Source organism: Pogoniulus pusillus, chromosome 43 (genome assembly GCF_015220805.1).
Source record: "Pogoniulus pusillus isolate bPogPus1 chromosome 43, bPogPus1.pri, whole genome shotgun sequence".
NCBI classification, from domain to species: domain Eukaryota; kingdom Metazoa; phylum Chordata; class Aves; order Piciformes; family Lybiidae; genus Pogoniulus; species Pogoniulus pusillus.
The window spans coordinates 1,064,262-1,090,210 of record NC_087306.1 but is presented as its reverse complement, the minus strand read 5'-3'; the positions used below and the strand labels follow the sequence as shown (position 1 = coordinate 1,090,210).

General features: G+C 66.6%; 1 protein-coding gene across 2 annotated transcripts; it reads left to right on the top strand.

Annotated features, from left to right (window-relative positions):
- Positions 1-742: 742 nt before the first annotated feature.
- On the top strand, positions 743-25,658 carry SNX27 (sorting nexin 27). 2 transcript variants are annotated; one of them, XM_064175899.1, is made up of 12 exons: positions 743-1,052; positions 6,577-6,808; positions 10,341-10,461; positions 11,355-11,419; positions 13,019-13,123; positions 14,786-14,864; positions 15,946-16,109; positions 17,073-17,162; positions 20,480-20,629; positions 21,562-21,690; positions 23,151-23,210; positions 25,509-25,658. In XM_064175899.1, exons 1-12 carry the CDS (start codon positions 760-762, stop codon positions 25,554-25,556), a joined length of 1,536 nt encoding a protein of 511 aa, XP_064031969.1. In that variant the 5' UTR covers positions 743-759; the 3' UTR covers positions 25,557-25,658. The 2 variants fall into 2 exon arrangements, with proteins under 2 accessions (XP_064031969.1, XP_064031968.1); XM_064175898.1 differs by having other exon boundaries at positions 10,269-10,461.
- The last annotated feature ends 291 nt before the right edge of the window (positions 25,659-25,949 follow it).

Sequence of the window (25,949 nt, the reverse complement as noted above, 5' to 3'; positions counted from 1 at the left end):
ATGAGCTCAGCCCTGGCACCGAGTGCCCCCCGCAGCCTCCTCTGGAGCCCCTCCCTGGGTGGGCACTGCACCCCCTGCCCAGGCAGCCCCTCCCAGTGCCAATCTCTTGCTGTGACCCAGCCTGACCCTGCCCTGGCACAGCCTGGGGCTGTGCCCTCTCGCTCTGCCCCAGAGCCCAACCTGCCCGGGTGGGGCTTGAACGTCCCCAGGGAAGGAGGCTCCAGAGCCCCTCCGGGCTGCCTGCTGCAGGCCTCCTGCCCCCTCGCACCAGAGAGGTTCCCTGCCTGGCTGGAGCCCCTGGCCCAGGTGTGGCTGCTGCGGACCCTTGGCACGGCCGTGGGGCCTGAGAGCTGCCCTGGGCTGCGGCCGTGGGGCCTGAGAGCTGCCCTGGGCTGCGGCCGTGGCCTGCGGCTCCTGGGAGCCTGCGCTGGAGGCTGTGCCCTGGGCCGGGCAGGAGGCCTGTGGGGGCTGGCCCCGGGGCGAGGCCTGGCGGTGCCCTGCGGCCGCAGCCCTCTGCCGCCTCCTGCTGCTTCTCCGCCATGAATGACGTAATCGCCGTGACGTCACCGCGCGGCCCCGCCCAGGCCCCGCCCCCACGCGCGTTGCCATGGCGGCGGCTGGGGGGGGGCGCCTCCCAGCATGCCCCGCGGCGGACTCCGTTTCCCAGCACGCCCCGCGGCGGACTCCGTTTCCCGTCGCTCCCCGCGGGGAGGCCTCTACGGTGGCCGGGGCGGGCGGCGCGCGGGCGCAGCTGCCAAGATGGCGGACGAGGAGGGCGAGTCGCTGCCGCGCTCGGGGCCGGGGGGGCCGCAGCGGAACGGCAGCGGCGGCAGCGAGGGGGCCCCGGCGGGACCGGGCGGGCCCCGCGTCGTCCGCATCGTCAAGTCCGAGTCCGGCTACGGCTTCAACGTGCGCGGCCAAGTGAGCGAGGGCGGGCAGCTGCGGAGCATCAACGGCGAGCTGTACGCGCCGCTGCAGCATGTCAGCGCCGTGCTGGGCGGCGGCGCCGCCGACCGCGCCGGGGTGCGCAAGGGGGACCGCATCCTGGAGGTGTGAGTACGGGGGGGCCGCCGCCGCCCTGCCCTGCCCTGCCCTGCCCGCCCCGGGGCCGCCTGCAGCCCACCCCCGCCCTGCGCTGCGGCCCCGGCGGGACCCGACTCGGGGCAGGGAGCTCCGGGAGGGAGATTTGGGGGTTCCTGAGGGGGTCGATCCCCAAGGCGGTGATGCGGGGAGGGGGGGGGGGGGGCTGCCTACCAGGGGGGTGGCGGAGCCGGGAGGGGGCTGCGGACGGTGCTGGGGGAGCCCGGAGGGGGCTGAGACCCCGGGAGGGGGATTCGGGGGGAGCCTGGGGGAGCCCTGGGGGGCCGCGCACTGAGGGGGGCATGCAGGGGGTCTGGGTGCCTCCTGTTGGAGGGAGCCCCGAGGGGGCTGCGGAGGGGTCTGGGGGAGCCTTGAGGGGGCTGAACCCCCGGGAAGAAGATTTTGGGGGTCCTGAGGGGGCTGTGCCCTGGGGAGGGGCCGTGGGGTCGCTGCCTCCTGCTGAGGCTTTGGGGGAGCCCTGCGGGGGCTGGGGAAGGATTCTGGGGGGAGCCTGAAGGGACTGAGCCCCCTGGGGGGGAGGGTCTTGAGGGGGCTGTGCCCTGGGCAGGGGCCGTGGGGTCGCTGCCCCTCGCTGGGGGCTTGGGGGAGCCCTGAGGGGTTTGGAGCCCTTGGAGGGGCAGTGAGGGCTGGGCCCAGGTGGGGGCTTCCCTGGAGCCTCCGATGGCAGCAGTGGGGTCTGGGGGTGTGGGCCCCAGCAGAGGCTGGGGGGGCTGCTCTGGGGGGGCTGCTCTGTCCTCTCCCCCTCAGGGCAGCTGTTGGGGGGCCCTGGCCTGGCTCTTGCTGGGGTGGGCTGGGGCAGGCTGCTCTCATGGGAGCCCTTGGAGGGGCTTGGGGAGCACTTCTGAGGGGCCTCTTTGTGCAGGGGGGGCTGGGGGCTGCCTGCATCCTCCCCCCGGAGCTCCTTTCTCGGCCATCATCTTCCTCCCTGTGGGCTTTGGGGCTGGGGGGGTGCAGGGTCCCAGCAGCTCACCTGTGGGAGCCTCATCCGTGGGGCTGGGGCGGGGGGGGGGGAGGTCCTGGGGGGAGGTTTGTGGTGAGGAGGAGGAGAAGGAGGTGTGGGAGGTGTGGGGGCTGACCCTGGGGGAGCCAGGACCAGCTGGAGGGAGGGTGGAGACCCTCCTGGGGTGGCCAGAGTGGGGTGGAGGGAGGAGGCCTGGGCTGGCACTGCCCTGCTGGGTGGGCAGAGGGAGAGGGCACCCTGCAGCTGGGGGCCTGGTGCCAGGAGGCAGCAGGGCTGGGGCTGGGGCTTGGACTTCTCCCTTGGCCTGTGCAGAGCTGTGCTGGCAGCCTGGAGGGCTCCTGGGCTGTGGGGAGGCTCTTCTGCCCCCCAGGAGCCCTTCAGACCCAGAGCTTTGGGGGGGGAATCTCTCTGAGGGCTTCTGGAGCCTCAGCCCATCCAGGGGGGGTTTGCTTGGTGTGCTCCTGGGGGCATCAGCTCAGCCTCTGGGGGCTTCCTGCAGCCTCCCTCTCCTCGTGGCTCCTGGGGGCATCAGCTCAGCCTCTTAGAAGCCTTCTTGGCTTCTCAGCCCATCCAGGGGGGGTTCTTGGCATGCTCCACCTCTCCTCGTGGCTCCTGGGGGCATCAGTCAGGGCTCCTTGAGGCCTTGCTGCAGCCTCAGCCTGCCCAGTTGGGAGTCTCTTATCCTGTCCCTCCTCTCCCGGTGGCTCTTGGGGACATCAGTTGAGTCTCTCTGAGGCCTTCCTGGAGCCTCCTTCTCCCTGTGGCTCTTGGGCTGGCTCCTTAGGGATCCTGCTGGTGGAGCTCAGCTCCTGCTGCCTGCCAGCCCCCAGCAGCAGTGCTCTGCTGAGGGACATCCTCCCTGTGCCTGCAGCCCTCAGGGGAGGTCTGTCCTGCCCAGCCCCTGGCAGGAGCTGCAGCTCTGCCCCTGCAGCAGGAGGCTGCTCCTGGCTTTGGTTCCCTCCTGCCTGACCCAAATTCTTGTTGCTTTCTGTGCAGAAGAACCACTCTGGGGCTGGGAGCCTGCAGAGGAGCAGCCTGAGGGCATCTGATCAGGGCCAGGAGGGTGGGACCAGCGGTGCCCAGTGCCAGGCCAGGGGGCAGTGGGCACAGACTGGACCATTGGGAGCTGCCCTGAGGATGAGGAGGAACTTCTGTACCCAGAGGGTGCTGCAGGCCTGGAGCAGCTGCCCAGAGAGGTGCTGGAGTCTGCAGCTCTGCCCCCAGGCCAGAGCCCCCTGGGGCCCTGCTGGAGCAGGGTTGGGCTGGGGGAGCTCCAGAAGGGCCCTCCCAGTCCCCCCCATGCTGGGGTGCTGGGACAGCTGCCCTGCCCCCTCCCCAGCTGCCCTGCCCCCTCCCCAGCTGCCCTGCCCCCTCCCCAGCTGCCTGTGCCCCTCCCCACCCCTGGCCATGGGCAGCCTGAGCCAGCACAGGCAGCAGAAGGCAGCCCTGAGCTGGGGGGGGCAGGAGCTGCTGCTGTGCTGGGGGCACAGAGTGGTGCCCTTGTGGCATCTGCTGCCTCTGCCACTCACTGCCTTCAGCTGGGACCCAGCTGGGGCTGGGCTGCAGGCCCTGGGCAGAGCCCAGCAGGGGCCCAGGGCAGGGGGCAGGGGCAAGGTGCTGGAGGAGAGGGCAGCTGAGGTGGGTTGGAAGCCAAAGCTCTGTGAGCATCTTCACCCTGAGGCTGGGCAGAGCCTGGCACAGGCTGCCCGGGGGGGCTGCTGCTGTGCCCTCCCTGCAGGCTGGATGAGGCCCTGAGCCCCCTGGGCAGGGTGTGTGGGGGTGGCACTGAGCAGGGGCAGGCTGCCCTGGGTGCCCCTGCTGGGGCAGGGTCGGGGCTGACCTGGAGGAGCTCAGAAGGTCCCTTCCGGCCCCTGCCTTGCTTCTGGCATCCCAGGGCTGGCTCAGGGCTGAGCCCCTGGGGTCTCATCCAGCCCTTGGAGGCTCTCTGCACCCTCAGCTTCCTCCTCCTCCTCCCTGGGTGGAAGGCTGAGGGCTTCCTCCTTGCCCTGGCTGCCACCTCTCACCCCCTGGCACAAAGCTGCTTTTAATTTGCTCAGCTCTCCTTGTGCTGCTGCCAGCCTGGCTGTGCCCTGCTGCTGCTGCCAGCCTGGCTGTGCCCTGCTGCTGCTGCCAGCCTGGCTGTGCCCTGCTGCTGCTGCCAGCCTGGCTGTGCCCTGCTGCTGCTGCCAGCCTGGCTGTGCCCTGCTGCTGCTGCCAGCCTGGCTCTGTCCTGCTGCTGCCAGCCTGGCTGTGCCCTACTGCCTTTCTTGCCCTGCTTGCAGCAGCCAGGCCCCAGAACACTCTGGGCCTGAGCTGCTCCGTGGGAGCTGTCCCCAGGAGGGCACTGAGCTGTCCCCAGGAGAGCACTGAGCTGTCCCCGGGTGGGCACTGAGCTGTCCCCGGGTGGGCACTGAGCTGTCCCCGGGAGGGCACTGAGCTGTCCCCGGGAGGGCACTGAGCTGTCCCCGGGAGGGCACTGAGCTGTCCCCGGGTGGGCACTGAGCTGTCCCCAGCGCTTCTGAAGCACTTCCCCTGCCGCAGGTCTCAGCCTGTCCCCAGGCTGCAGCAGGAGACAATGACCCAAGCGCCCAGAGCAGCTCTGGTTCCTCTTCCCCTCCCCCACCCACAGCACGGGGGGGGGAGCTCTGCAGGAGCGTGGGGACCCTGCTGCCGCCCCCACTCCCTGCTGCCCCCTCCCCCCGCCCTGCTGCCCCCTCCCCCCCCTGCTGCCAGCCTTCCCCTGCCCCCGCAGGCCCTGGGGCTGTGCTGAGCTGCCTGCAGGCAGGGATGGGGCAGGAGCAGCTGCCCAGGCCCCTGCAGAGCTTGGGTGGTGCCCACAGCTGCTGTGGTTGGTGCTGTCCCGAGGCTGCAGTCCAGTTCCAAGCTGGGATCCACTTCCCAGTTCCCAGCAGGCTGCTCTGGGGCAGAGTTTGGAGCAGAGCCTGGGAGCTGAGTTGTGGCCCCCGTGGGGGCTGGGGGAGGCTGCTGAGGCTGCCCCTTGGGGCCAGCTGGGAGCTGGTCCCTGGGGTGTGCTGTGCCCACCCCTCACCAGCTGGCTCTGGGTGTGCTGGAAGACTCCAAAACCTCCTACCCCTGCATGACCTGAACATGAGCCAGGAGGTGCCCAGGTGGGCAAGAAGGGCACCAGCAGCCTGGCCTGGGCAGCAGCAGGGCAGGGATTGTGCCCCTGGGCTGGCACTGGGGAGGGCACAGCTGGAAGCCTGGGGGCAGGTTTGGGCTCCTCAATGCCAGGAGGACATTGAGGGGTGGAGAGGGCACAGAGAAGGGCAAGGAAGGTGGGCAAGGGTCTGGAGAAGAGGCTGGGGAGGGGCAGCTGAGGGAGCTGGGGGTGGTGAGGCTGAGGAAGAGGAGGCTGAGGAAGGCCTCGTTGGGCTCTGCAGCTGCCTGGCAGGAGGCTGCAGGCAGGTGGGGGTTGGGCAGTGCCAGCCCAGAGGAGATGCCCTCAGGCTGCCCCGGGGCAGGCTCAGGTTGGCCACGAGGAACCATTTGTGCCCTGCAGGAGTGGTCAGGGCCTGGCCCAGGCTGCCCAGGGAGCTGCTGCAGTGCCCATGGCTGGAGCTGCTGCCCTGCCCTGTGCCCCTGGCACTGTGGCAGTGTTTTGGTGCCCATGGTGGGCATGGGTTGGTGTTGGGCTGGTTGCTTCTCTTGGAGGTCTTCTCCAACCCCACCAGCACCATGACCTCATCAGCAGGAGCAGGTTTTCCATGCCAGGTGGAGCCCAACCTGCTTCTGCCCTCCTCAGACCGTGGGGGGTTGTTGGGTGTTGTCTGGAGGCCTACTGAGAGCTCTGTGCCCAGCCCCTGCCCACCCCCCTGCAGGGCATCCCAGACTGCTTGGGCTTGGCAGGGACCTTCAAGCTCATCCAGCCATGGGCAGGGACAGCTCCCAGCAGCTCTGCTTGCTCCAGGGCTCCTCCAAGCTGACCTTGAACACCTCCAGGGAGCAAGCAGAGTGCCAGGGGCTGGCAGGGGCCTGCAGAGCTCACCCAGTGCCCCCCTGCCAGAGCAGAGCACACAGGGCACACCCAGGCAGGGTTTGGCTATCTCCAGAGGGAGACTCCACAGCCCCTGGCAGCCTGCTCCTGGCTTCTGCCACCCTCCCAGGGCAAAGTTCCTCCTCCTGTTCCCATGGCACTTCTGTGCCTCAGCTTCCACCACTGCCTCTGCTGCTGGCATCACCCAGCAGAGCCTGGCACCAGCCTGGCACTCACCCTGCACATCTCAGCAGCCACTGCTGAGGTCACCTCTCAGTCCCTCCTCTCCCAGCTCCCAGCCCCAGCTCCCTCAGGCTCTCCTGCAGAGCTGCTCCATTCCCTCCAGCACCTTTGTGGCTCTCTGCTGGGCTCTCTCCAGCAGCTCTGTGCCCCTCTTGGACTGGGCACCCAGCACTGGGCACTGAAGCTGGAGGGGGGGACCTATGGCAGCTCTCTCTGGGCATGGCCCTCGGGCAGGGGTCGCCTGCAGCTGATGCCCTCCTGTCCTCTGTGCCCTCAGGAACGGGGTGAACGTGGAGGGGGCAACTCACAAGCAGGTGGTGGATCTGATCCGGGCTGGGGAGAAGGAGCTGATCCTGACGGTGCTGTCGGTGCCCCCCCACGAGGCTGACAGCCTGGACCCGGGGGAGGACTCCCTGGGGCAGTCCTTCTACGACTACAGCGAGAAGCAGGCGGTGCCCATCTCCATCCCCACCTACAAGCACGTGGAGCAGAGCGGGGAGAAGTTCGTGGTTGGTACCAGCCTGGGCAGGGGCAGGGGGCTGGGGGCTGGGGGCTGCCCACGGTGCCCTGCAGCGGCTTGGAAAGGACCCAGCCTGGGGATGGGGCTGAGACCCTCCCCACACCCAGCCTGGGATGGAGCTGAGACCCTCCCCACACCCAGCCTGGGATGGAGCTGAGACCCTCCCCACACCCAGCCTGGGATGGAGCTGAGACCCTCCCCACCCTCAGCCTAGGATAGGGCTGAGACCCTCCCCACACCCAGCCTAGGATGGGGCTGAGACCCTCCCCACACCCAGCCTAGGAAGGGGCTGAGACCCTCCCCACACCCAGCCTAGGATGGAGCTGAGACCCTCCCCACACCCAGCCTAGGAAGGGGCTGAGACCCTCCCCACACCCAGCCTAGGATGGAGCTGAGACCCTCCCCACACCCAGCCTAGGAAGGGGCTGAGACCCTCCCCACCCCCAGCCTAGGATGGAGCTGAGACCCTCCCCACACCCAGCCTAGGATGGGGCTGAGACCCTCCCCACCCTCAGCCTAGGATAGGGCTGAGACCCTCCCCACACCCAGCCTAGGATGGGGCTGAGACCCTCCCCACACCCAGCCCGGGGATGGGGCTGAGACCCTCCCCACCCCCAGCCTAGGATGGAGCTGAGACCCTCCCCACACCCAGCCTGGGATGGGACTGAGACCCTCCCCACACCCAGCCTGGGGATGGAGCTGAGACCCTCCCCACACCCAGCCTGGGGATCAGAGAATGCATTGGGTAGGAAGGGACCCTCCGAGGGCATCCTGTGCCCTGGGGGCAGCTCCAAGCAGAGCAGGGCACTCAGGGGCACAGCAAGGCTGAGCTTGGATGTCTCCAGGGATGGGAGCTCCACCCCAGCCCCTTCAGGCAGCCTGTGCCAGGCTCTGCCCACCCTCACGGTGCAGAACTTCTCCTGCTGCCCAACCTAACTCTGCCCTGCTCCAGTGCCAAACCATTGTCCCTCCTCCTGGCACTGCCAACCCTTGCCCAGAGTCCCTGCCCAGCTCTGCTGCAGCCCCTTCAGGCCCTGCCAGGCTGCTCCCAGCTCTCCCTGGAGCCTTCTCTCCTCCAGCCTCAGCAGCCCCAACTCTGCCAGCCTGTGCCCATGGCAGAGGCTCTGCAGCCTCTGCCCATCCTGGTGGCCTCCTCTGGCTCCCTCTCAGGGCTCTCCTGTGCTGAGGGTCCCACAGCTGCCCCAGCACTGCAGGGGAGGTCTCAGCAGGGCAGAGCAGAGGGGCAGGACCCTCTCTGCCCACACTGCTTTGGGTGCAGCCCAGGCTGCCCTTGCCCTGCTGGGCTGGCAGTGCCCATTGCTGCCTCCTGCCCAGCTTCTCCCCCAGCAGCACCCCAAGGCTCTCTCTGCAGGGCTGCTCTCAACATCCTCCCCCCCAGCCTGCTTGCCCTGACCCAGCTGCAGGGCCTTGGCCTGGCTGAAGCTCCTGAGCTCCTCCTCAGCCTCTCCAGCTGCCCCTGCCTGGGTCCCATCCCTCAGCTCTTCTCAGCCTCTCCACTCAGCTCAGTGCCAGCTGCAGAGCTGCTGAGGGTCCCTCAATGTCTGCCTGCAGCATTGGTGAAGATGTTGACCACACACCTGAGGGCCACCTCTTGGCCCCAGCTCCATCTGGACACCAAACTGTTGACCCATTGGGTGCCACCTTCCAACCAGCTCACTCTCCACCCATCCCATCCCATCCCATCCCATCCCATCCCATCCCATCCCCTCCCATCCCATCCCATCCCCATCTGTCCAGCCTGGAGGGGGCCTGGGTCAAAGTCTGCCTGAACACAAGTCCAGGCAAATGAGAGCTTGGTTTGGTTTGCCCTCAGCACGGAGCCACCTTGCTCGTGGACAGGCTTTGCTGCTGTCCACCTTCTGCACTCCCTGCTGAGCCTCTGCAGCTCTCTGCTGACCTGCTGGGAAGGGCTTCCCTTGCTGTGTCTGGAGCAGCTGCAGCTCTGCTGGAGGTGGAGTGCAGCTTGTGTCTGCTCTTCTCCACCAAGGGCAGCTCAGAGCAGAAGGAGGCTCCCAGCTCAGCCTCTCAGCTCTCTCCTCCCTAAGGAGCAGCTGGGAGCAGCTTGGGTCCTCTGGGCCCTGCTTCTGCTCTCAGCTGCCTGCAGAGGTTGGGAATCCTTCTCCCAGCCACTGGGCTCTGTCCTCCCACCATGGGGGAGCCTCCAAGGCTTGGGCTTGCTTCTGTCTCAGTGGGGATGGCTGCCAAGGAGGTGCTTGGAGAGGGACCCAGAGGGGGTTAGACAAAGACTCTCAAGTGCAGAAGTGCTGCTGGCCATGCCTGGGGGGCTTTGACTCCCTCCCTCAGCCTGACCTCACCGAGCTGCTCTGCCTCCTTGCCTGCCCACGGCCTGGAATGGGTCCTGGGCTCAGAATGGGTTGGTGTGGAAGGGAGCTCAGTGCTCCCCCAGCTCCAGCTTCCCCTGCCCAAAAGCAGGGGGGACACCTCCAGGGCCTCATCCTGCCTGGCCTGGAGCAGCTCCAGGGAGGGGACAGCCACAGCCTGGAGCTGGCTCTTTGGGCTCAGTGACCATGGTGCTGTTGGGTTGGTGTTTGCTCTCCATGACCCTGGGGGTTCTCAGAGCCCCTCAGAAGGTTGTTTAATTGCTTGGATGTGATCCTGGAGGTCTCCTCCCACATGGTTAAGTGATCCTGAGCTTTGCAAGGCCAAAGCAGCACAGTCAGGGCCACAGTCTGTGCCCAGTGTTGGCCTGAGTTTGGCCTCCAGCACCTCGCAGGTTCTTGGAGCCTCTCAGCAGTTCTCTGACAGGTTGGGCATGGTGCTGGGGAAGGTCTTTGCCCTCCTGGCTGAGTGCTTTGGTTGCTCTGAGCTTTGCAAGGCCGAAGCAGCACAGGTGGGGCCAAGGCTCCGCAGCCAGCACTGGCTCCCGTTTGGCCTGTGCCGCCCTGGGGCCCCCCAGAGGTTGTGTGGGGGTCTGGGGCTGCTCCCGGAGGTCTCTTCCCGCCTGGCCGAGGGATGCTGAGCCCCACGGCCAGGGCAGCTCCGCGGGGCCGCAGCTGGAGCTTGGCCTCCGGTGGGCGGGGCTGCGGCGTGGGCGGGGCTGTGGCGTAGGAGGGGCCGCGGTGGGGGCGGGGCTGTAGCGTGGGTGGGGCTGTGGCGTAGGAGGGGCCGCGGTGGGGGCGGGGCTGTGGCGTGGGCGGGGCTGTGGCGTAGGAGGGGCCACGGGGCGTGGGGGCGGGGCCGCACTGGGGCGGGGCGGGGTCGCGGTGGGGGCGGGGCCGCACTGGGGCGGGGCGGGGTCGCGGTGGGGACGGGGCCGCGGTGGGGCGGGGCGGGGCTGGGTGCGGGCAGGGCCGCGGTGGGGGCGAGGCCGGGTGCGGGCGGGGCCGCGGGCGGGTGGGGCCGCGGAGGGGGCGGGGCTGTGTGCGGGCGGGGCCGCGGGCGGGCGCTGAGCGCTGCGCTGCCCGCAGGTGTACAACGTGTACATGGCAGGGCGGCAGCTGTGCTCCAAGCGCTACCGAGAGTTCTCCATCCTGCACCAGAACCTCAAGCGGGAGTTCTCCTCCTTCTCCTTCCCGCGCCTGCCCGGCAAGTGGCCCTTCTCGCTGTCCGAGCAGCAGCTGGACGCGCGGCGCCGCGGCCTGGAGGAGTACCTGGAGAAGGGTAGGCACAGAGCTGCCGGGGGGGCTCAGGCATCCGGGGGGGGAGCAGAGCTCTGCAGGTGGCACAGAGCTGCCGGGGGGGCTCGGGCATCCGGGGGGAGCAGAGCTCTGCAGGTGGCACAGAGCTGCCGGGGGGGCTCGGGCATCCGGGGGGAGCAGAGCTCTGCAGGTGGCACAGAGCTGCCGGGGGGGCTCAGGCATCCAGGGGTGGCCCAGACCCTGAGAGCCAACATGTGGCAGTTTGGGCCCAGATGATCTGCTGAGCTGGGCCTAAAGTCCCAGCTGGTTCCAGGCCCTCTGGGGTGCCTCTTTGGAGAAGATGCTGCTTGGGGAGCTCTGGACCAGGTGGAGTCCAGCCCCAGCCTGCTGTTGGGGCCTGGCTCAGCCCTGCAGGGGAGTGTCTTGGTGGGACACTGAGGAGATGTCTCAGAGGGTTCAGGCTGGGCCACTCCTGCTGCCAGGACACAGCCTGGTGGAGAGCCTTCAGTCAAGGCTGTTTCCCCAGGCTGGAGGTGCCAGCCTCTGTCTCCCACCTCTCCAGAAGAAGCAGTTGTGGTTTCCATGTCTCTCTGGTGCCACCTGAGCGTGGGAGGTCCTCTCCTGGACCTGTGCTCGCCTAACCTGCTGCCCTGTGCCCACCTAACCTGCTGCCCTGTGCCCACCTAACCTGCTGCCCTGTGCCCACCTAGCCTGCTGCCCTGCGCCCACCTAACCTGCTGCCCTGCGCCCACCTAACCTGCTGCCCTGTGCCCACCTAGCCTGCTGCCCTGCGCCCACCTAACCTGCTGCCCTGCGCCCACCTAACCTGCTGCCCTGTGCCCACCTAACCTGCTGCCCTGTGCCCACCTGGCCTGCTGCCCTGTGCCCACCTAACCTGCTGCCCTGTGCCCACAGTGTGCTCCATCCGTGTCATCGGCGAGAGCGACATCATGCAGGAGTTCCTGTCTGAGTCGGACGAGGTAGGTGGGGGTGGGACTGAGCTGCTGCTGGCACCTCCCTGCTGGGGGCCTCAGGGCTGAGAGGATCCAGCTGGCACCAGTGGCGTGCCCCAGGGATTGGTGCTGGGCCCAGTCCTGTTCAGTATCTTCGCTGATGCTCTGGAGGATCACAGGTGTCAGGGGTTGGAAGGGACCCAAAGAGCTCATCCAGTCCAACCCCTGCCAGAGCAGGGCCACAGAGTGCAGCTCAGGGCACACAGGAACACATCCAGACAGGCCTGGAAAGGCTTCAGAGAAGGAGACTCCACAGCCTCTCTGGGCAGCCTGGGCCAGGCTCTGGGACCCTTCCAGGGAAGAAGTTGCCCTTGTGCTGAGCTGCAACCTCCTGAGCTGTGCTGCAGCTTCCATCCACTGCTCCTGGTCCTGTCCCGGGGAGCAGTGAGCAGAGCCTGTCCCCTGCCCCGGTCCCCAGAGCCTGTCCCCTCCCCACTCCTGACCCCCACAGCCTGGCCCCCACTCCTGACCCTTTAGTCCTCTCCAGACTCTCAGCCCCAGCCCCCTCAGCCTCTCCCCATCAGGCAGCTCCTGTCCCCTCGCTGTCCCCACAGCCCTGCCTTGGGCTCTGCAGCAGGTCCCTGTCCCTGGGTCTGGGGAGCCCAAACTGCAGGCAGCACTTGAGTGAAGTCTCACCAGAGCAGAGGGGCAGGAGGGGACTGAGTCCTGCAGCACTGAGCCTGCAGGGCACCAAGCTGGCAGCAGGTGTGGATGGGTGAGAGGGCAGGAGGGCTCTGCAGAGGGAGCTGGGCAGGGTGGGCAGATGGGCACAGTCCAGTGCCAGCAGCTGTGACCAGTCCAAGTGCCAGGCTCAGCACTTTGGCCACAGCAACCCCAAGCAGTGGTACAGGCTGGGGACAGAGTGGCAGAGAGCAGCCTGGGGACACTGTTTGGCAGCTGAACAGGAGCCAGCAGTGTGCCCAGGTGGCCAAGAAGGCCAATGGCATCCTGGCCTGTGCCAGGAGCAGTGTGGCAGCAGGACCAGGGCAGTGCTGCCCCTGGGCTGGCACTGCTCAGGCCACACCTTGAGTGCTGTGCCCAGCCCTGGACCCCCCAGCTGTGGAGGGGCTGGAAGTGGCTCCAGGTGAGTGGGTGCTTGCTTGGAGCTCACAGTGCCACCCCTGCTGCTAAGCCCCCACCACAGTTCCCCCCCCCCCCACCACCTCCAGGGCTGCTGACTCCACCACTTCCTTCAGCAGCCTCTTCTGGGCCTTGAGGAACCTTTTCTCTGCTGCCCTCGTTCCTGGTGGCCAACCTGAAGCTCTCTTGGTCCAACTTGAGGCCATGGCATGTGAGAAGAGACCAACCCCCACCAGTCCCAGCCTCCTTTGGTAGAGCTGGGGAGGGCCAGGAGGGCTCCTTCGGCCTCCTGAAGAGGCTCCTCTGTGAGGTGCTTGAGGTTCTTCACCAGGGGCTCTCTTCTCTGGCACACCAGAACAGGCTCCTCAGGGCCTAAGGCAGCCAACCTCCAAGTGGCTGCTTGTGGCCTTTGGTGGGAGGCAAGAAGCAGAGCTCAGAGCTGAGGTGGGCACCACTCCTGACCTCCTCTCTTCTCCTGTCCTCCAGAACTACAATGGAGTCTCAGACGTGGAGCTCCGAGTGGCCTTGCCAGACATCACCACAGTGACTGTCAGGGTCAAGAAGAACAGCACCACAGACCAGGTCTACCAGGTGAGCTCCTGGCACCCTTTGGCCTTGGCTGGAGGACCAGCACCACCTCCAGGTGCCAAGCCAGGACCCTCTGGCCCCCAGTTTTTGTTCCTCTGGAGCTCAGCCCAGTGCTGGGCACAGCATCAGAGCTGAGGGGCAAGATGAGACTGGCAGAGATCTCTGCCCTCAACCACCTGCCCTGGGGGCTGTGCCCTGGCTCCTCTGCCCTCACCACCTGCCTGGGGGCTCTGCCCTCACCACCTGCCCTGGAGGCTCTGCCCTGGCTCCCCTGCCCTCACCACCTACCCTGGGGACTCTGCCCTCACCACCTGCCCTGGGGACTCTGCCCTCACCACCTGCCCTGGAGGCTCTGCCCTGGCTCCCCTGCCCTCACCACCTACCCTGGGGACTCTGCCCTCACCACCTACCCTGGGGACTCTGCCCTCACCACCTGCCCTGGGGGCTCTGCCCTGGCTCCCCTGCCCTCACCACCTGCCCTGGGGGCTCTGCCCTGGCTCCCCTGCCCTCAACCACCTGCCCTGGGGGCTCTGCCCTGGCTCCTCTGCCCTCACCACCTGCCTGGGGGCTCTGCCCTCAACCACCTGCCCTGGGGGCTCTGCCCTCACCACCTGCCCTGGGGGCTCTGCCCTGGGGGCTCTGCCCTCACCACCTGCCTGGGGGCTCTGCCCTCACCACCTGCCCTGGGGGCTCTGCCCTGGCTCCCCTGCCCTCACCACCTACCCTGGGGCTCTGTTCTCACTGCTGGGGCCATGTGGCCTCTGCCCTGCTTGTCTGCCCTGGGCCCCTGGCAGATTTGGCTGCAGGGTGCCATGTCCTTGTGTCATGGATTCATGGGATGGGATGGGTTGGGTTGGAAGGGAGCTCAAAGCTGCTCCAACCCCAAGCCCCTGCCATGCCCAGGGACACCTCCCCCAGCCCAGCTTGCTCAGGGCCTCATCCAGTCTGGCCTGGAACACCTCCAGGGAGGGGACAGCCACAGCCTCCCTGGGCAGCCTGTGCCAGTCATCACTGACCTGTCCCACTGTCATCCCTGGGCTGTCCCTGGTGGTGTTTTGAGCCTGCTGGATGCCCCTGGGCACCAGCTGGGCTGCCTATGGTGGGGATGCTGTGGCCAGCAGCTGCCAGACGAGTCCCTGGCAGGGCAGTGGGTGGGTATGGAGGGCAATGGCCTTCTTGGGCTGCCCTCTGGCCAGGTGTCCTTTGGTGTCTCCCAGAAGCTGAAGGCTTCAGGTGGACACCTGCAGGGAGTGGATTTCAAGCAGCAGTGCAGGAGGAGGATGGAGAAATGGGGCAGGAGATGTGAGGGACACTACTGAGAGGAGCACTGCAAAACTTGTGGCACCCAGGAGGTCCCAGTCCACAGTCCAGGATGCTGTGGGTCCATGGTGGGGGCACAGCCCCATGAGTGCCCCTCCCACTGCTGAGGGGTGTGAGGTTGGCTGCAGAAAGCTCCTGGGCAGCTGTGCTTACTTCAGCTGCTGGCACTGGAGACATCCCAGGCAGAGGAGACCCAAACGTCAAACCCTGAGCTTGGGACCACAGCTGGGGAGCATCCCTGAGCTGTCAGCTTGGGAAGGGCAGGGCTGAGGTCAGGCTCACCTCAGGGTGGGCTGGAAGCTGCTGGCTGCTGGTTCCTCAGCAGGCTCTGCTGCTGTCCTGCAGGCTGTGGCAGCCAAGGTGGGCATGGACAGTGTCACTGCCAACTACTTCGCCCTGTTCGAGGTCATCAACCACTCCTTCGGTGAGTCCCCTTTGGCCCTCCTGGGCTGGGGAGGCCTCAGCCATGGCTGCATGAGGGCAGCCTCAGGCAGTCTGCAGGTAGCACCACTCTGAGGGGGGTTTGGTCTGCTGGAGGGCAGGAGGCTGTGCAGAGGGCTCTGGGCAGGCTGGATGCAGGCAGCCAGGCCAGGGGGTGGGCTTCAAGCAGGTGAAGGGCTGGGGCCAGCACTTGGCTACCAACGAACCCTGGGAGGGTCCAGGCATGGGGCAGTGCCTGGTGGGAAGGGAGCTGGGGGGGGTTGATGACAGCAGCTGGAGGCAGCCCTGGAGCAGGGCAGGGTCCACTGGAGGACATCAGCAGTGAGTTGGTGACCAGAGTCTGCTCGTGGGTGGGGCCATGGAGGGGCAAAGGATGGGGCCCTGCAGGGCCAGGCTGTGCTGCTGGGGGGGGGCCTGCAGGGCCAGGCTGTGCTGCTGGGGGGGGGGCTGCAGGGCCAGGCTGTGCCCGGGGGGGCTGCAGGGCCAGGCTGTGCTGCTGGGGGGAGCTCTGCAGGGCCAGGCTGTGCTGCTGGGGGGAGCTCTGCAGGGCCAGGCTGTGCCCGGGGAGGGGCTGCAGGGCCAGGCTGTGTCCGGGGGGGCTCTGCAGGGCCAGGCTGTGCCCGGGGGGGGGGCTGCAGGGCCAGGCTGTGCCCGGGGGGGGGCTGCAGGGCCAGGCTGTGCCCGGGGGGGTGCAGGGCCAGGCTGTGTCCGGGGGGGCTGTGCAGGGCCCGGCTGTGCCCGGGGGGCTGCAGGGCCAGGCTGTGCCTGGGGGGGTGCAGGGCCAGGCTGTGCTGCTGGGGGCTCTGCAGGGCCAGGCTGTGCCCGGGGGGGGCTCTGCAGGGCCAGGCTGTGCTGCTGGGGGGGGCTCTGCAGGGCCAGGCTGTGCCCGGGGGGGGGCTCTGCAGGGCCAGGCTGTGCTGCTGGGGGGGGCTCTGCAGGGCCAGGCTGTGCCCGGGGGGGGGCTGCAGGGCCAGGCTGTGCCCGGGGGGGGGGCTGCAGGGCCAGGCTGTGCTTCTGGGGGGGGCTCTGCAGGGCCAGGCTGTGCCCAGCCCCTCTCCCCCCAGTCCGCAAGCTGGCCCCCAACGAGTTCCCGCACAAGCTCTATGTGCAGAACTATTCCTCGGCCGTGCCTGGCACCTGCCTCACCGTGCGCAAGTGGCTCTTCAGCCCCGACGAGGAGGAGCTGCTCAACGACAACGACCTGGCAGTCGCCTACTTCTTCCACCAGGTGTGCTCGGAGAGCTCCCAGAGCTCAGCTGGCAGCGGCCCCAGCCCTGCCCCCAGCCCTGCCCCCGGCCCTGCCCCCAGCCCTGCCCCCGGCCCTGTCCCCGGCCCTGCCCCCGGCCCTGTCCCCGGCCCTGCCCCCGGCCCTGCCCCCGGCCCTGCCCCCGGCCCTGCCCCCGGCCCTGCCCCCAGCCCTGCCCCCAGCCCTGCCCCCGGCCCTGCCCCCAGCCCTGCCCCCGGCCCTGCCCCCGGCCCTGCCCCCAGCCCTGCCCCCAGCCCTGCCCCCGGCCCTGCCCCCGGCCCTGTCCCCGGCCCTGCCCCCGGCCCTGCCCCCAGCCCTGCCCCCGGCCCTGCCCCCGGCCCTGCCCCCGGCCCTGCCCCCGGCCCTGCCCCCAGCCCTGCCCCCAGCTCGGGTGGCCTCCAGCGTGCCCGCGGCAGGGTGGGCAGACTGCTGCTGGGTGGGGGGTTGGGGGGGTGGTGGAGCTGGGGAGCAAGAGAAGTGCTCAGGAGACATGTGGAGACCTTGGTTGGACTCAGTCATCTGAGGAGGTTGTGGCCATGGCACTCTGGGATGTGGTTTGGTGCCCATGGTGGTGCTGGGCTGGAGGTTGGGACATGGTCTGGTGCCCATGGTGGTGCTGGGCTGGAGGTTGGGCATGATCTGGTGCCCATGGTGGTGCTGGGCTGCACCCAAGGATCCCAGAGGTCTTCTCCAAGCCAAGCAGCTCTGATCCCATGACTCCTGTGGGAGGCTGTGCCCTTGGCTTGGGTTTGCTTCCCTCAGCTGTCACTGGAGATGGGGAATGGATTTCTCCTGCCTCAGCCCAGGGAGTTGGGCCTGGTCTGGCCTTGATCCCCAGCCTGACCTCCTGGGTGGCCTTGGGGAGGACCTCTCCAGTCTCACCTGGGTGGCCTGGGGGAGGACCTCTCCAGCCTGACCTCCTGGGGTTCCTCTCCCTTCCTCCAGGCTGTTGATGATGTCAAGAAAGGCTACATCAAGGCAGAGGAGAAGTCCTACCAGCTACAGAAGCTGTGTGAGCAGAGGAAGATGGTCATGGTGAGTTGTCCTCCTGTCCTCTTTGCTCTTAGAGGTCTTCTCCAACCCAACCAGTTCCACAGTTTGATGATCCTTGAAGGCTCCTTCAGGCCCTGTGAGCTGCAGAGGTTTGGGTGGGGCTCTGAGCAGTCTCACCCAGTTGAAAATGCCTCTGCTGATGGCAGTGGGATTGGACTTAGGTGGTCTTCAGAGGTCCCTTTTCATCTCTCTGTTGTCCTGGAACCATGACATGACCTTGGCTTGGACCCCCTTGGCTTGGCCAACCATAAGACCTAGTGGGGCACTGCTGGAGGTGCAAGGTCAAGGTGCAGTGGCCACATGCAGCCCTCTGGGGACCTCCTCATGTCCCCATCCCCCTCGGTCATGGAGACCCAAAGGTCTTCTCCAGCCACCAAGGTGGTGGTGCTGGGAGCTCCTGGCCTGGTCATATTGTGAGCTTCTGCTCCTTGGTCCCTGGGGTTGTGCTCCCCAGCAGAAGACTTCCAGGGGTGCAGGTCCCTTGTCAGAGCTCACTGGTGGGTCAGAGACCTTCAGCCTGGAGAAGAGGAGCAGCAGCCTTGGGGTCCTCTCTGGAAGAGCAGCAGTTTTGGGGTGCTCTCCCCTTGAAGGGCAGCAGCTTTGGGGTCCTCTCCCCTTGAAGAGCAGCAGCTTTGGGGTCCTCTCTTGAAGGGCAGCAGCTTTGGGGTCCTCTCTTGAAGAGCAGCAGCTTTGGGGTCCTCTCTTGAAGGGCAGCAGCTTTGGGGTCCTCTGGGTTGGCCACTTCTGAAGATCAACAATCTTGAGATCCTCTTTTCCACCTCAGCTGCTCTTGAAGAGCAACATCCCAGAACCTCTTTGCTCTTCCTGGGGTCACCTCCTGGGAGCTGCTTTGCCTGCCCTGGCTTGACCCCCACGAGGGTCACCTGGAGCCCTGGCAGAGGCTGGGCAGTGCCAGGAGGTAGCAGGAAGCCTTGGGGGGAGCCTCTTGCTATGGGAGGGGAAAGGGGAGGAGGATGCTACAGGCTGGGGACAGAGGCTGAGAGCAGCCAGGCAGACCTGGGGGCACTGTTTGGCAGCTGAACAGGAGCCAGCAGTGTGCCCAGGTGGCCAAGAAGGCCAATGGCATCCTGGCCTGTGCCAGGAGCAGTGTGGCCAGCAGGACCAGGGCAGTGCTGCCCCTGGGCTGGCACTGCTCAGGCCACACCTTGAGTGCTGTGCCCAGCCCTGGGCCCCTCAGTTTAAGAGAGCTGTGGAGATGCTGGAAGGTGCCCAGAGCAGGGCAGCAAGGCTGGGGAGGGGGCACAGCCCTATGAGGAGAGGCTGAGGGAGCTGGGGGGGTACAACCTGGCACAGAGCAGGCTCAGAGCAGAGCTCATTGCTGTCTGCAGCTCCCTGCAGGGAGGCTGTGGCCAGGTGGGGTTGGGCTCTGCTGCCAGGCAGCCAGAGCCAGAACAAGAGGGCACAGCCTCAAGCTGTGCCAGGGCAGGGTCAGGCTGGGTGTTAGAGGAAGTTGTTGGCAGAGAGAGTGATTGGCACTGGGATGGCTGCCCAGGGAGGGGGTGCAGTGCCCACCTCTGGAGGTGTCCCAGAGGAGGCTGCAGGAGGCACCTGGTGCCAGGGCTGAGGGTGAGGTCATAGAATCAACCAGGTTGGAGGAGAGCTCCAAGCTCAGCCAGCCCAGCCTAGCCCCCAGCCCTGCCCAGTCAACCAGACCATGGCACTAAGTGCCTCAGCCAGGCTTTGCTTGAACACCTCCAGGCACGGTGACTCCACCACCTCCCTGGGCAGCCCATTCCAATGCCAATCACTCTCTCTGCCAACAACTTCCTCCTAACATCCAGCCTAGACCTCCCCTGGGACAACTTGAGGCTGTGTCCCCTTGTTCTATTGCTGGTTGCCTGGGAGAAGAGCCCAACCCCACCTGGCTACAATGTCCCTTCAGGTAGTTGTAGACAGCAATGAGGTCACCCCTGAGCCTCCTCTTCTCCAGGCTGCACACCCCCAGCTCCCTCAGCCTCTCCTCATGGGATTTGTGTTCCAGGCCCCTCACCAGCTTTGCTGCCCTTCTCTGGACACCTTCCAGCCTGCCTCACCTGGGCTCTGCCCAGCCTGATCCCTGCCCTGGCAGTACTGAACCTGCCCCAGGCTGATCCCTGCCCTGCTGTGCCCTGCAGTACCTGATCCGTGCCCGGGGCTGATCCCTGCCCTGCTGTGCCCTGCAGTACCTGATCCGTGCCCGGGGCTGATCCCTGCCCTGCTGTGCCCTGCAGTACCTGAACCTGCCTGGGGCTGATCCTTGCCCTGCTGTGCCCTGCAGTACCTGATCCGTGCCCGGGGCTGATCCCTGCCCTGCTGTGCCCTGCAGTACCTGAACCTGCCCGGGGCTGATCCTTGCCCTGCTGTGCCCTGCAGTACCTGATCCGTGCCCGGGGCTGATCTCTGCCCTGCTGTGCCCTGCAGTACCTGAACCTGCCCGGGGCTGATCCTTGCCCTGCTGTGCCCTGCAGTACCTGAACCTGCCCGGGGCTGATCCTTGCCCTGCTGTGCCCTGCAGTACCTGATCCGTGCCCGGGGCTGATCTCTGCCCTGCTGTGCCCTGCAGTACCTGAACCTGCCCGGGGCTGATCCCTGCCCTGCTGTGCCCTGGCAGTACTGAACCTGCCCGGGGCTGATCCCTGCCCTGCTGTGCCCTGCAGTACCTGAACCTGCCCCGGGGCTGATCCCTGTCCTGGCAGTACTGATCCTGCCCCGGGGCTGATCCTTGCCCTGCTGTGCCCTGCAGTACCTGGGCTGTGCCCGGGGCTGATCCCTGCCCTGCTGTGCCCTGCAGTACCTGAACCTGCCCGGGGCTGATCCCTGCTCTGCTGTGCCCTGCAGTACCTGGGCTGTGCCCGGGGCTGATCCCTGCCCTGGCAGTACTGAACCTGCCCGGGGCTGATCCTTGCCCTGCTGTGCCCTGCAGTACCTGGGCTGTGCCCGGGGCTGATCCTGCCCTGCTGTGCCCTGCAGTACCTGGGCTGTGCCCGGGGCTGATCCTGCTCTGCTGTGCCCTGCAGTACCTGATCCGTGCCCGGGGCTGATCCCTGCCCTGCTGTGCCCTGCAGTACCTGGGCTGTGCCCGGGGCTGATCCTGCCCTGCTGTGCCCTGCAGTACCTGGGCTGTGCCCGGGGCTGATCCTGCTCTGCTGTGCCCTGCAGTACCTGAACCTGCCCGGGGCTGATCCTGCCCTGCTGTGCCCTGCAGTACCTGGGCTGTGCCCGGGGCTGATCCTGCTCTGCTGTGCCCTGCAGTACCTGGGCTGTGCCCGGGGCTGATCCTGCCCTGCTGTGCCCTGCAGTACCTGAACCTGCTGCGCACCTGCGAGGGCTACAACGAAGTCATCTTCCCGCACTGCGCCTGCGACTCGCGCCGCAAGGGCCACGTGGTCAGCGCCGTCAGCATCCGCCACTTCCGCCTGCACGCCTGCACCCAGGAGGGGCAGCTGGAGGTGGGGGGCATGGGGGGCAGCTGGGGGTGTGGGGGCAGCTGGGGGTGTGGGGGCAGCTGGAGGTGTTGGGGCAGCTGGACATGTTGGGGCAGCTGGGGGTGTGGGGAGCTGCTGGGGGTGTGGGGGCAGCTGGAGGTGGGGGGCATGGGGGGCAGCTGGGGGTGTGGGGAGCTGCTGGGGGTGTTGGGGCAGCTGGGGGTGTGGGGGCAGCTGAGGATGGCTGAGGGGTGCTGGGGCTAGCTGGAGCTGCTGGGGGGCTGCTGGGGGGTAGCTGTGGGGCTGCTGGGGCTCCTGGGGATAGCTGGAGGTGACATGGCCCATCCCAGTGCCAGCCCCATCCCAAGAGCACCCCCATTCCAGGGCATCCCTATCCCAGTGCCATCCCTATTCCAAGGCACTGCTGTTCCAGGGACACCCCCATGCCAGTGCCACCCGCATCCCAAGGCACAGCCACCCCAGTGCCACCCCCATCCCATGGCACAGCCACCCCACTGCCACCCCCATGCCAAGCCCCATCCCAGTGCCACCCCATCCCAAGCCCCATCCCAGTGCCACCCCCATGCCAAGGCACAGCCACCCCAGTGCCACCCCCATCCCCAGTGGCACTCCTATCCCATGGCACAGCCACCCCAGTGCCATGCCCATGCCAAGCCCCATCCCCAGTGCCACCCCCATGCCAAGCCCCATCCCCCATGCCACCCCCATGCCAAGCCCCACCCCAGTGCCACCCCCATCCCCAGTGCCACCCCCATGCCAAGCTCCACCCCAGTGCCACCCCCATCTCCAGTGCCACCCCATGCCAAGACACAGCCACCCCGGTGCCACCCCCATCCCCAGTGCCACTCCATGCCAACCCCATTCCCAGTGCCACCCCATGCCAAGCCCCACCCCAGTGCCACCCCATGCCAAGCCCCACCCCAGCCTCCCCCCAGAACCAGGTGATCGCCTTCGAGTGGGCGGAGATGCAGCGGTGGGACACGGACGAGGAGGGCATGGCCTTCTGCTTCGAGTACAGCCGGGGGGAGAAGAAGCCCAGATGGGTCAAGATCTTCACCCCCTACGTGAGTGACCCCCAGGAGCAGCTCCTGGCCGTGGCTGAGCAGCGTCTGCAGGGCACAGCACTGCTGGGCAGGGTGCCCAGAGCAGGGAGGTGCTCCCCAGGGCTCTGTGGTGGCACCACTGCTGTTTGCCATCTGTATTGGTGACCTCGATGCAGGCACAGAGAGTGGCAGCAGTGAGTCTGCAGATGGCACCAAGTGAGGTGGCAGTGGTGATCGGAGTGAGGGTGGAGAGGCTCTGCAGAGAGATTTGGATAGGCTTAGGTCAGTGAAGCCAACATGGATGGGATGAGCTTCAACAGGGCTCAGTGCCAGGTCCTGCCCTTGGGGCAAAACAGCCCCAGGCAGTGCCACAGGCTTGGGACAGTGTGGCTGGAAACTGCCTTGCAGAGAGACCTGGGGGTGGTGGTAGGCAGGCAGCTGGGTGTGAGCCAGCAGTGTGCCCGGGGGTCTGGGTGTGAGCCAGCAGTGTGCCCAGGGGTCTGGGTGAGAGCCAGCAGTGTGCCCAGGCAGCTGAGTGTGAGCCAGCAGTGTGCCCAGGGGGTCTGGGTGAGAGCCAGCAGTGTGCCCAGGGGTCTGGGTGTGAGCCAGCAGTGTGCCCGGGGGTCTGGGTGAGAGCCAGCAGTGTGCCCAGGCAGCTGAGTGTGAGCCAGCAGTGCCCAAGGGGCTGAATAGGAGCCAGCAGTGCCCAGGGGGCAAATAAGGGCAGTGCCATCCTGGCTGGGGTCAGAAATGCTGTGCCCAGCAGGGGCAGGAGGGGACTGTGCCCAGCAGGGGCAGGAGGGGACTGTGCCCTTGGGCTCAGCTCTGGCGAGGCCACAGCTCAAGTGCTTAGCTTTGGGCACTGCAATACAGGAGAGCTGTGGAGGTGCTGGAGCAGGTCCAGAGGAGGGCAAGGAAGGGCCTGGAGAGTAGATCTGAGGAGAGACTGAGGGAGCTGGGGATGGGCAGTGTGAGGAAGAGGAGGCTGAGGGCAGAGCTCATTGCTGGCTGCAGCTACCTGAAGGACACTGTGCAGAGGCTGCTGCTGGGCTCTGCTGACAGGGAACCGGAGGCAGAAGAAGGGGGAATGGCCTCGGGCTGAGGCTGGGGAGGTCTGGATTGGGCACTGGGCAAAGGCTTTTCATGGAGAGAGTGGTCAGGGCCTGGGCTGAGCCCAGGGAGGTGCTGGAGCCACCCCCCGGGGTGCGTTGAAGGGCGGTTTGGATGCGGTGCTTGGGGCTGTGGTTGCAGGTGACTGCTGCAGAGTAGGGCTCTGGGTTGGGCTCGGTGCTGCCGAGGGGATCCCCAAGGTCCCCTGCCCCCAGCTCTGGAAGCTCGGAGCAGCTCCCAGCGCCCCCTGCTGTTGCGCCGCTGGCCGCCAGGTGGCGCCGGCAGCGCGGGGCTGCTGCGGGGCTGCTGCGGGGCCGAGGTGGTTGTCGCCTTCTCGAGGTCACCTTCTCGTCCTCACCCTCTGCTTGCAGTTCAACTACATGCACGAGTGCTTCGAGCGGGTCTTCTGCGAGCTCAAGTGGAGGAAGGAGGTGAGGGCTGGAGCCCTGCAGCAGGCATCTCCCTGGGGCTGAGCTGTGGCTGCTGGAGCTGCCCAGCAGCTTGCCTGGGGGAGCCCTGGGGTGCTGAGAGCAAGGTCTGGACTCAAGCATTTGGGCTGGAGGTGGTGCAGGACCCAGGAGCTGGGCTCCAGGTGGTGGTGCAGGACCCAGGAGCTGGGCTCCAGGTGGGGGATGTGTCTGCCCAGTATAAACCAGTTCCAGGCTGTGTGCCTGGTCCTCTCCTGCTGCTGGTCCCCTCCTTGCTGGGATCCTGCTGCCAGCTCCCAGCCCAGGGCTGATGGTGCCCAGGGAGAGCAGCTCTGAGGTGCTGCTGATCTCCTGCTCACCACCAAATCCAAGCTCAGCTTTGGGGGATCCCATGGGGTGCCAGCACTGGCACCAAGGGGCCATGGTGGCCCTGTTGTGTGCCCTCTCAGGAGGCCTGAGGTGTGGGTGGAGCTGGCCTGGTGCAGCTCCCCCTAGGGACATCAGGGGGCTTGGACCTTGGGGAGTGGCAGATGGAGGTGTGCCAGGGTCGGGGGGATGGTCACTGGAGACCCCCACGCTAGGCTCAGACCTTGGGGAGGTGAAGTGGTGGCAGGTGGAGGTGTGCCAGGGTGCTGGGCACAGTTGCCAGAGCTGGGGGCACAACAGGAGGTGACTTTGTCCTCCCCTGCTGGAGCTGGCAGAGCTGGAGGCTTCCTGAGGGGTCCAGGCAGCTGCCAGGGCTGCTTCTGGCATCCTTCCTGCCCTGCTTCCATCTTCAGCCCCTGGGCTCAGCCAGGGCCCTGCAAGACACATTTGGTCTCCTCATCCAGCTGGCACAGCCCTGCCTGCCCAGGGAGGGGGCACCAGGGCTAGACTGGAGCTGGGATAGGCTGAGTTGGAGCTGGGGTGGACTGGATTGGAACTGGGGTAGGCTGGGACTGGGATGTGCTGGGATGGAACTGGGATGGACTGGATCAAGGAGCAGCAGAGCCTGGCCAGGAGGTTCCTGCTGTGCCCAGTCCCTGCCATGAGCATCCCAGCAGCCTCCCAGTATCCACTGGGATGACTCCAGTGCTGGCTGTGGGACATCTGGAGGGTGCACAGCACCCTGCTGTGCTGTGGAGCTGGGCAAGGGCAGGATGGGGGCTGCTTGCTGATGCAATTCCCAAGGGCAGCTCCAACACATCCCCCTGGGAGCAGGGCTGGAGGGGACCTGGACATGGGCAGGGACACCTTGGGAGGCCTGGAGCTGGCAGAGAAGCCTGGAACATGGAGTGGGCATCTACCAGGACTGTCCCTTGCCTTCTGGGATCTTCTTCCACCTGGAATGGGAGTTGGGAAGCAAAAGCATCCTGGCTTGGCCTGCCCCAGCTGGGAGGTGGCTCCTTGGAGCTGCCCCTCCAAGATCTGGACCTTGCCCCTTGCTTGGTGGCCTGGAGGAGCTTGGGGAGGAGCCAGGTTGGATGAGGGTGGCAGAAGGTGGCAGTGGGAATCCTTGGAGCCAGGCTGGGACATCCTGCCTGGTTCTCCTGCTCTGTCCCAGTGAGCTGGGATGTGCCAGGGATCAGTGCCAGGAGGCCCTGGATGGGAGTCTCCAGGAGGTGCAGAATGGGGTTTGGATGCCACCTTTTGGGCTTCTCACTCTGCCAGCCCCCTGGACCACCCTGGGGGTGGTTCCTGGTGGGCTCAGGGTGGTCACTGGTGGGCTCAGGATGGTCACTGGTGGGCTCAGGGTGGTTCCTGGTGGGCTCAGGGTGGTCACTGGTGGGCTCAGGATAGTCACTGGTGGGCTCAGGGTGGTTCCTGGTGGGCTCAGGGTGGTCACTGGTGGGCTCAGGATGGTCACTGGTGGGCTCAGGGTGGTCACTGGTGGGCTCAGGATGGTCACTGGTGGGCTCAGGGTGGTTCCTGGTAGGCTCAGGGTGGTCCCTGGTGGGCTCAGGGTGGTTCCTGGCGGACTCAGGGTGGTCCCTGGCGGGCTCAGGGTGGTCCCTGGCGGGCTCAGGGTGGTCCCTGGTGGGCTCAGGGTGGTTTGCTGGCAGGTTGGTGAGCTCCTGGTTTCAGGCCATGTGCAGGCTGTGCCCAGAAGCCAGCCCTGGGGCTAGGGCCAGGCAGGACCCCTGCAGCCCAAGCTCCCTCTTGGGCCCTCTCAGGGCTGTTGGTGCAGTCTGGGAGCAGAGTGGTGCCACCATGACCCCCAGCTGGTGCCACTGGAAACCTCAGCTGCTACCACCTTTCCCCGACAGGTGGTGCCCAGCTGGTGCTGCCCCCACTCTGACTCCCTTCCTTCTTCCCTTGCAGAACATCTTCCAGATGGTCAGGTCACAGCAGAGGGATGCAGCCACTTAGCCCTTGGTCACCTCCTGCCGTCCCCTCCCCTCCCCCCTGCCCACCCCCTAATTAACACTTTAAATTCTGTTGTAATTAAAGCCCTTAACTAAAGGTTATTAATTAATGACTCCAGCTACCAGCCCCTGGCTCTGCCCTGGTGACCACCCATGGGTGGCTTCTCCCAACCACTTGGACCTTTGGCAACTTGCATCTGGGCTCTTCACCAGTTTGCACCAGCATAGAGTCATGGAATGGGCTTGAATTGGTTGGGTTGGGTTGGTTGCTTTGAGCAGTGTTGGGTGGTTTGGGTTGAGCAGGGTTGGGTTGGTTGGATTGGGTTGGTTGGGTTGAGCAGGGTTGGTTGGGTTGAGCAGGGTTGGATTGGTTTAGGTTGAGCAGGGTTGGGAGGTT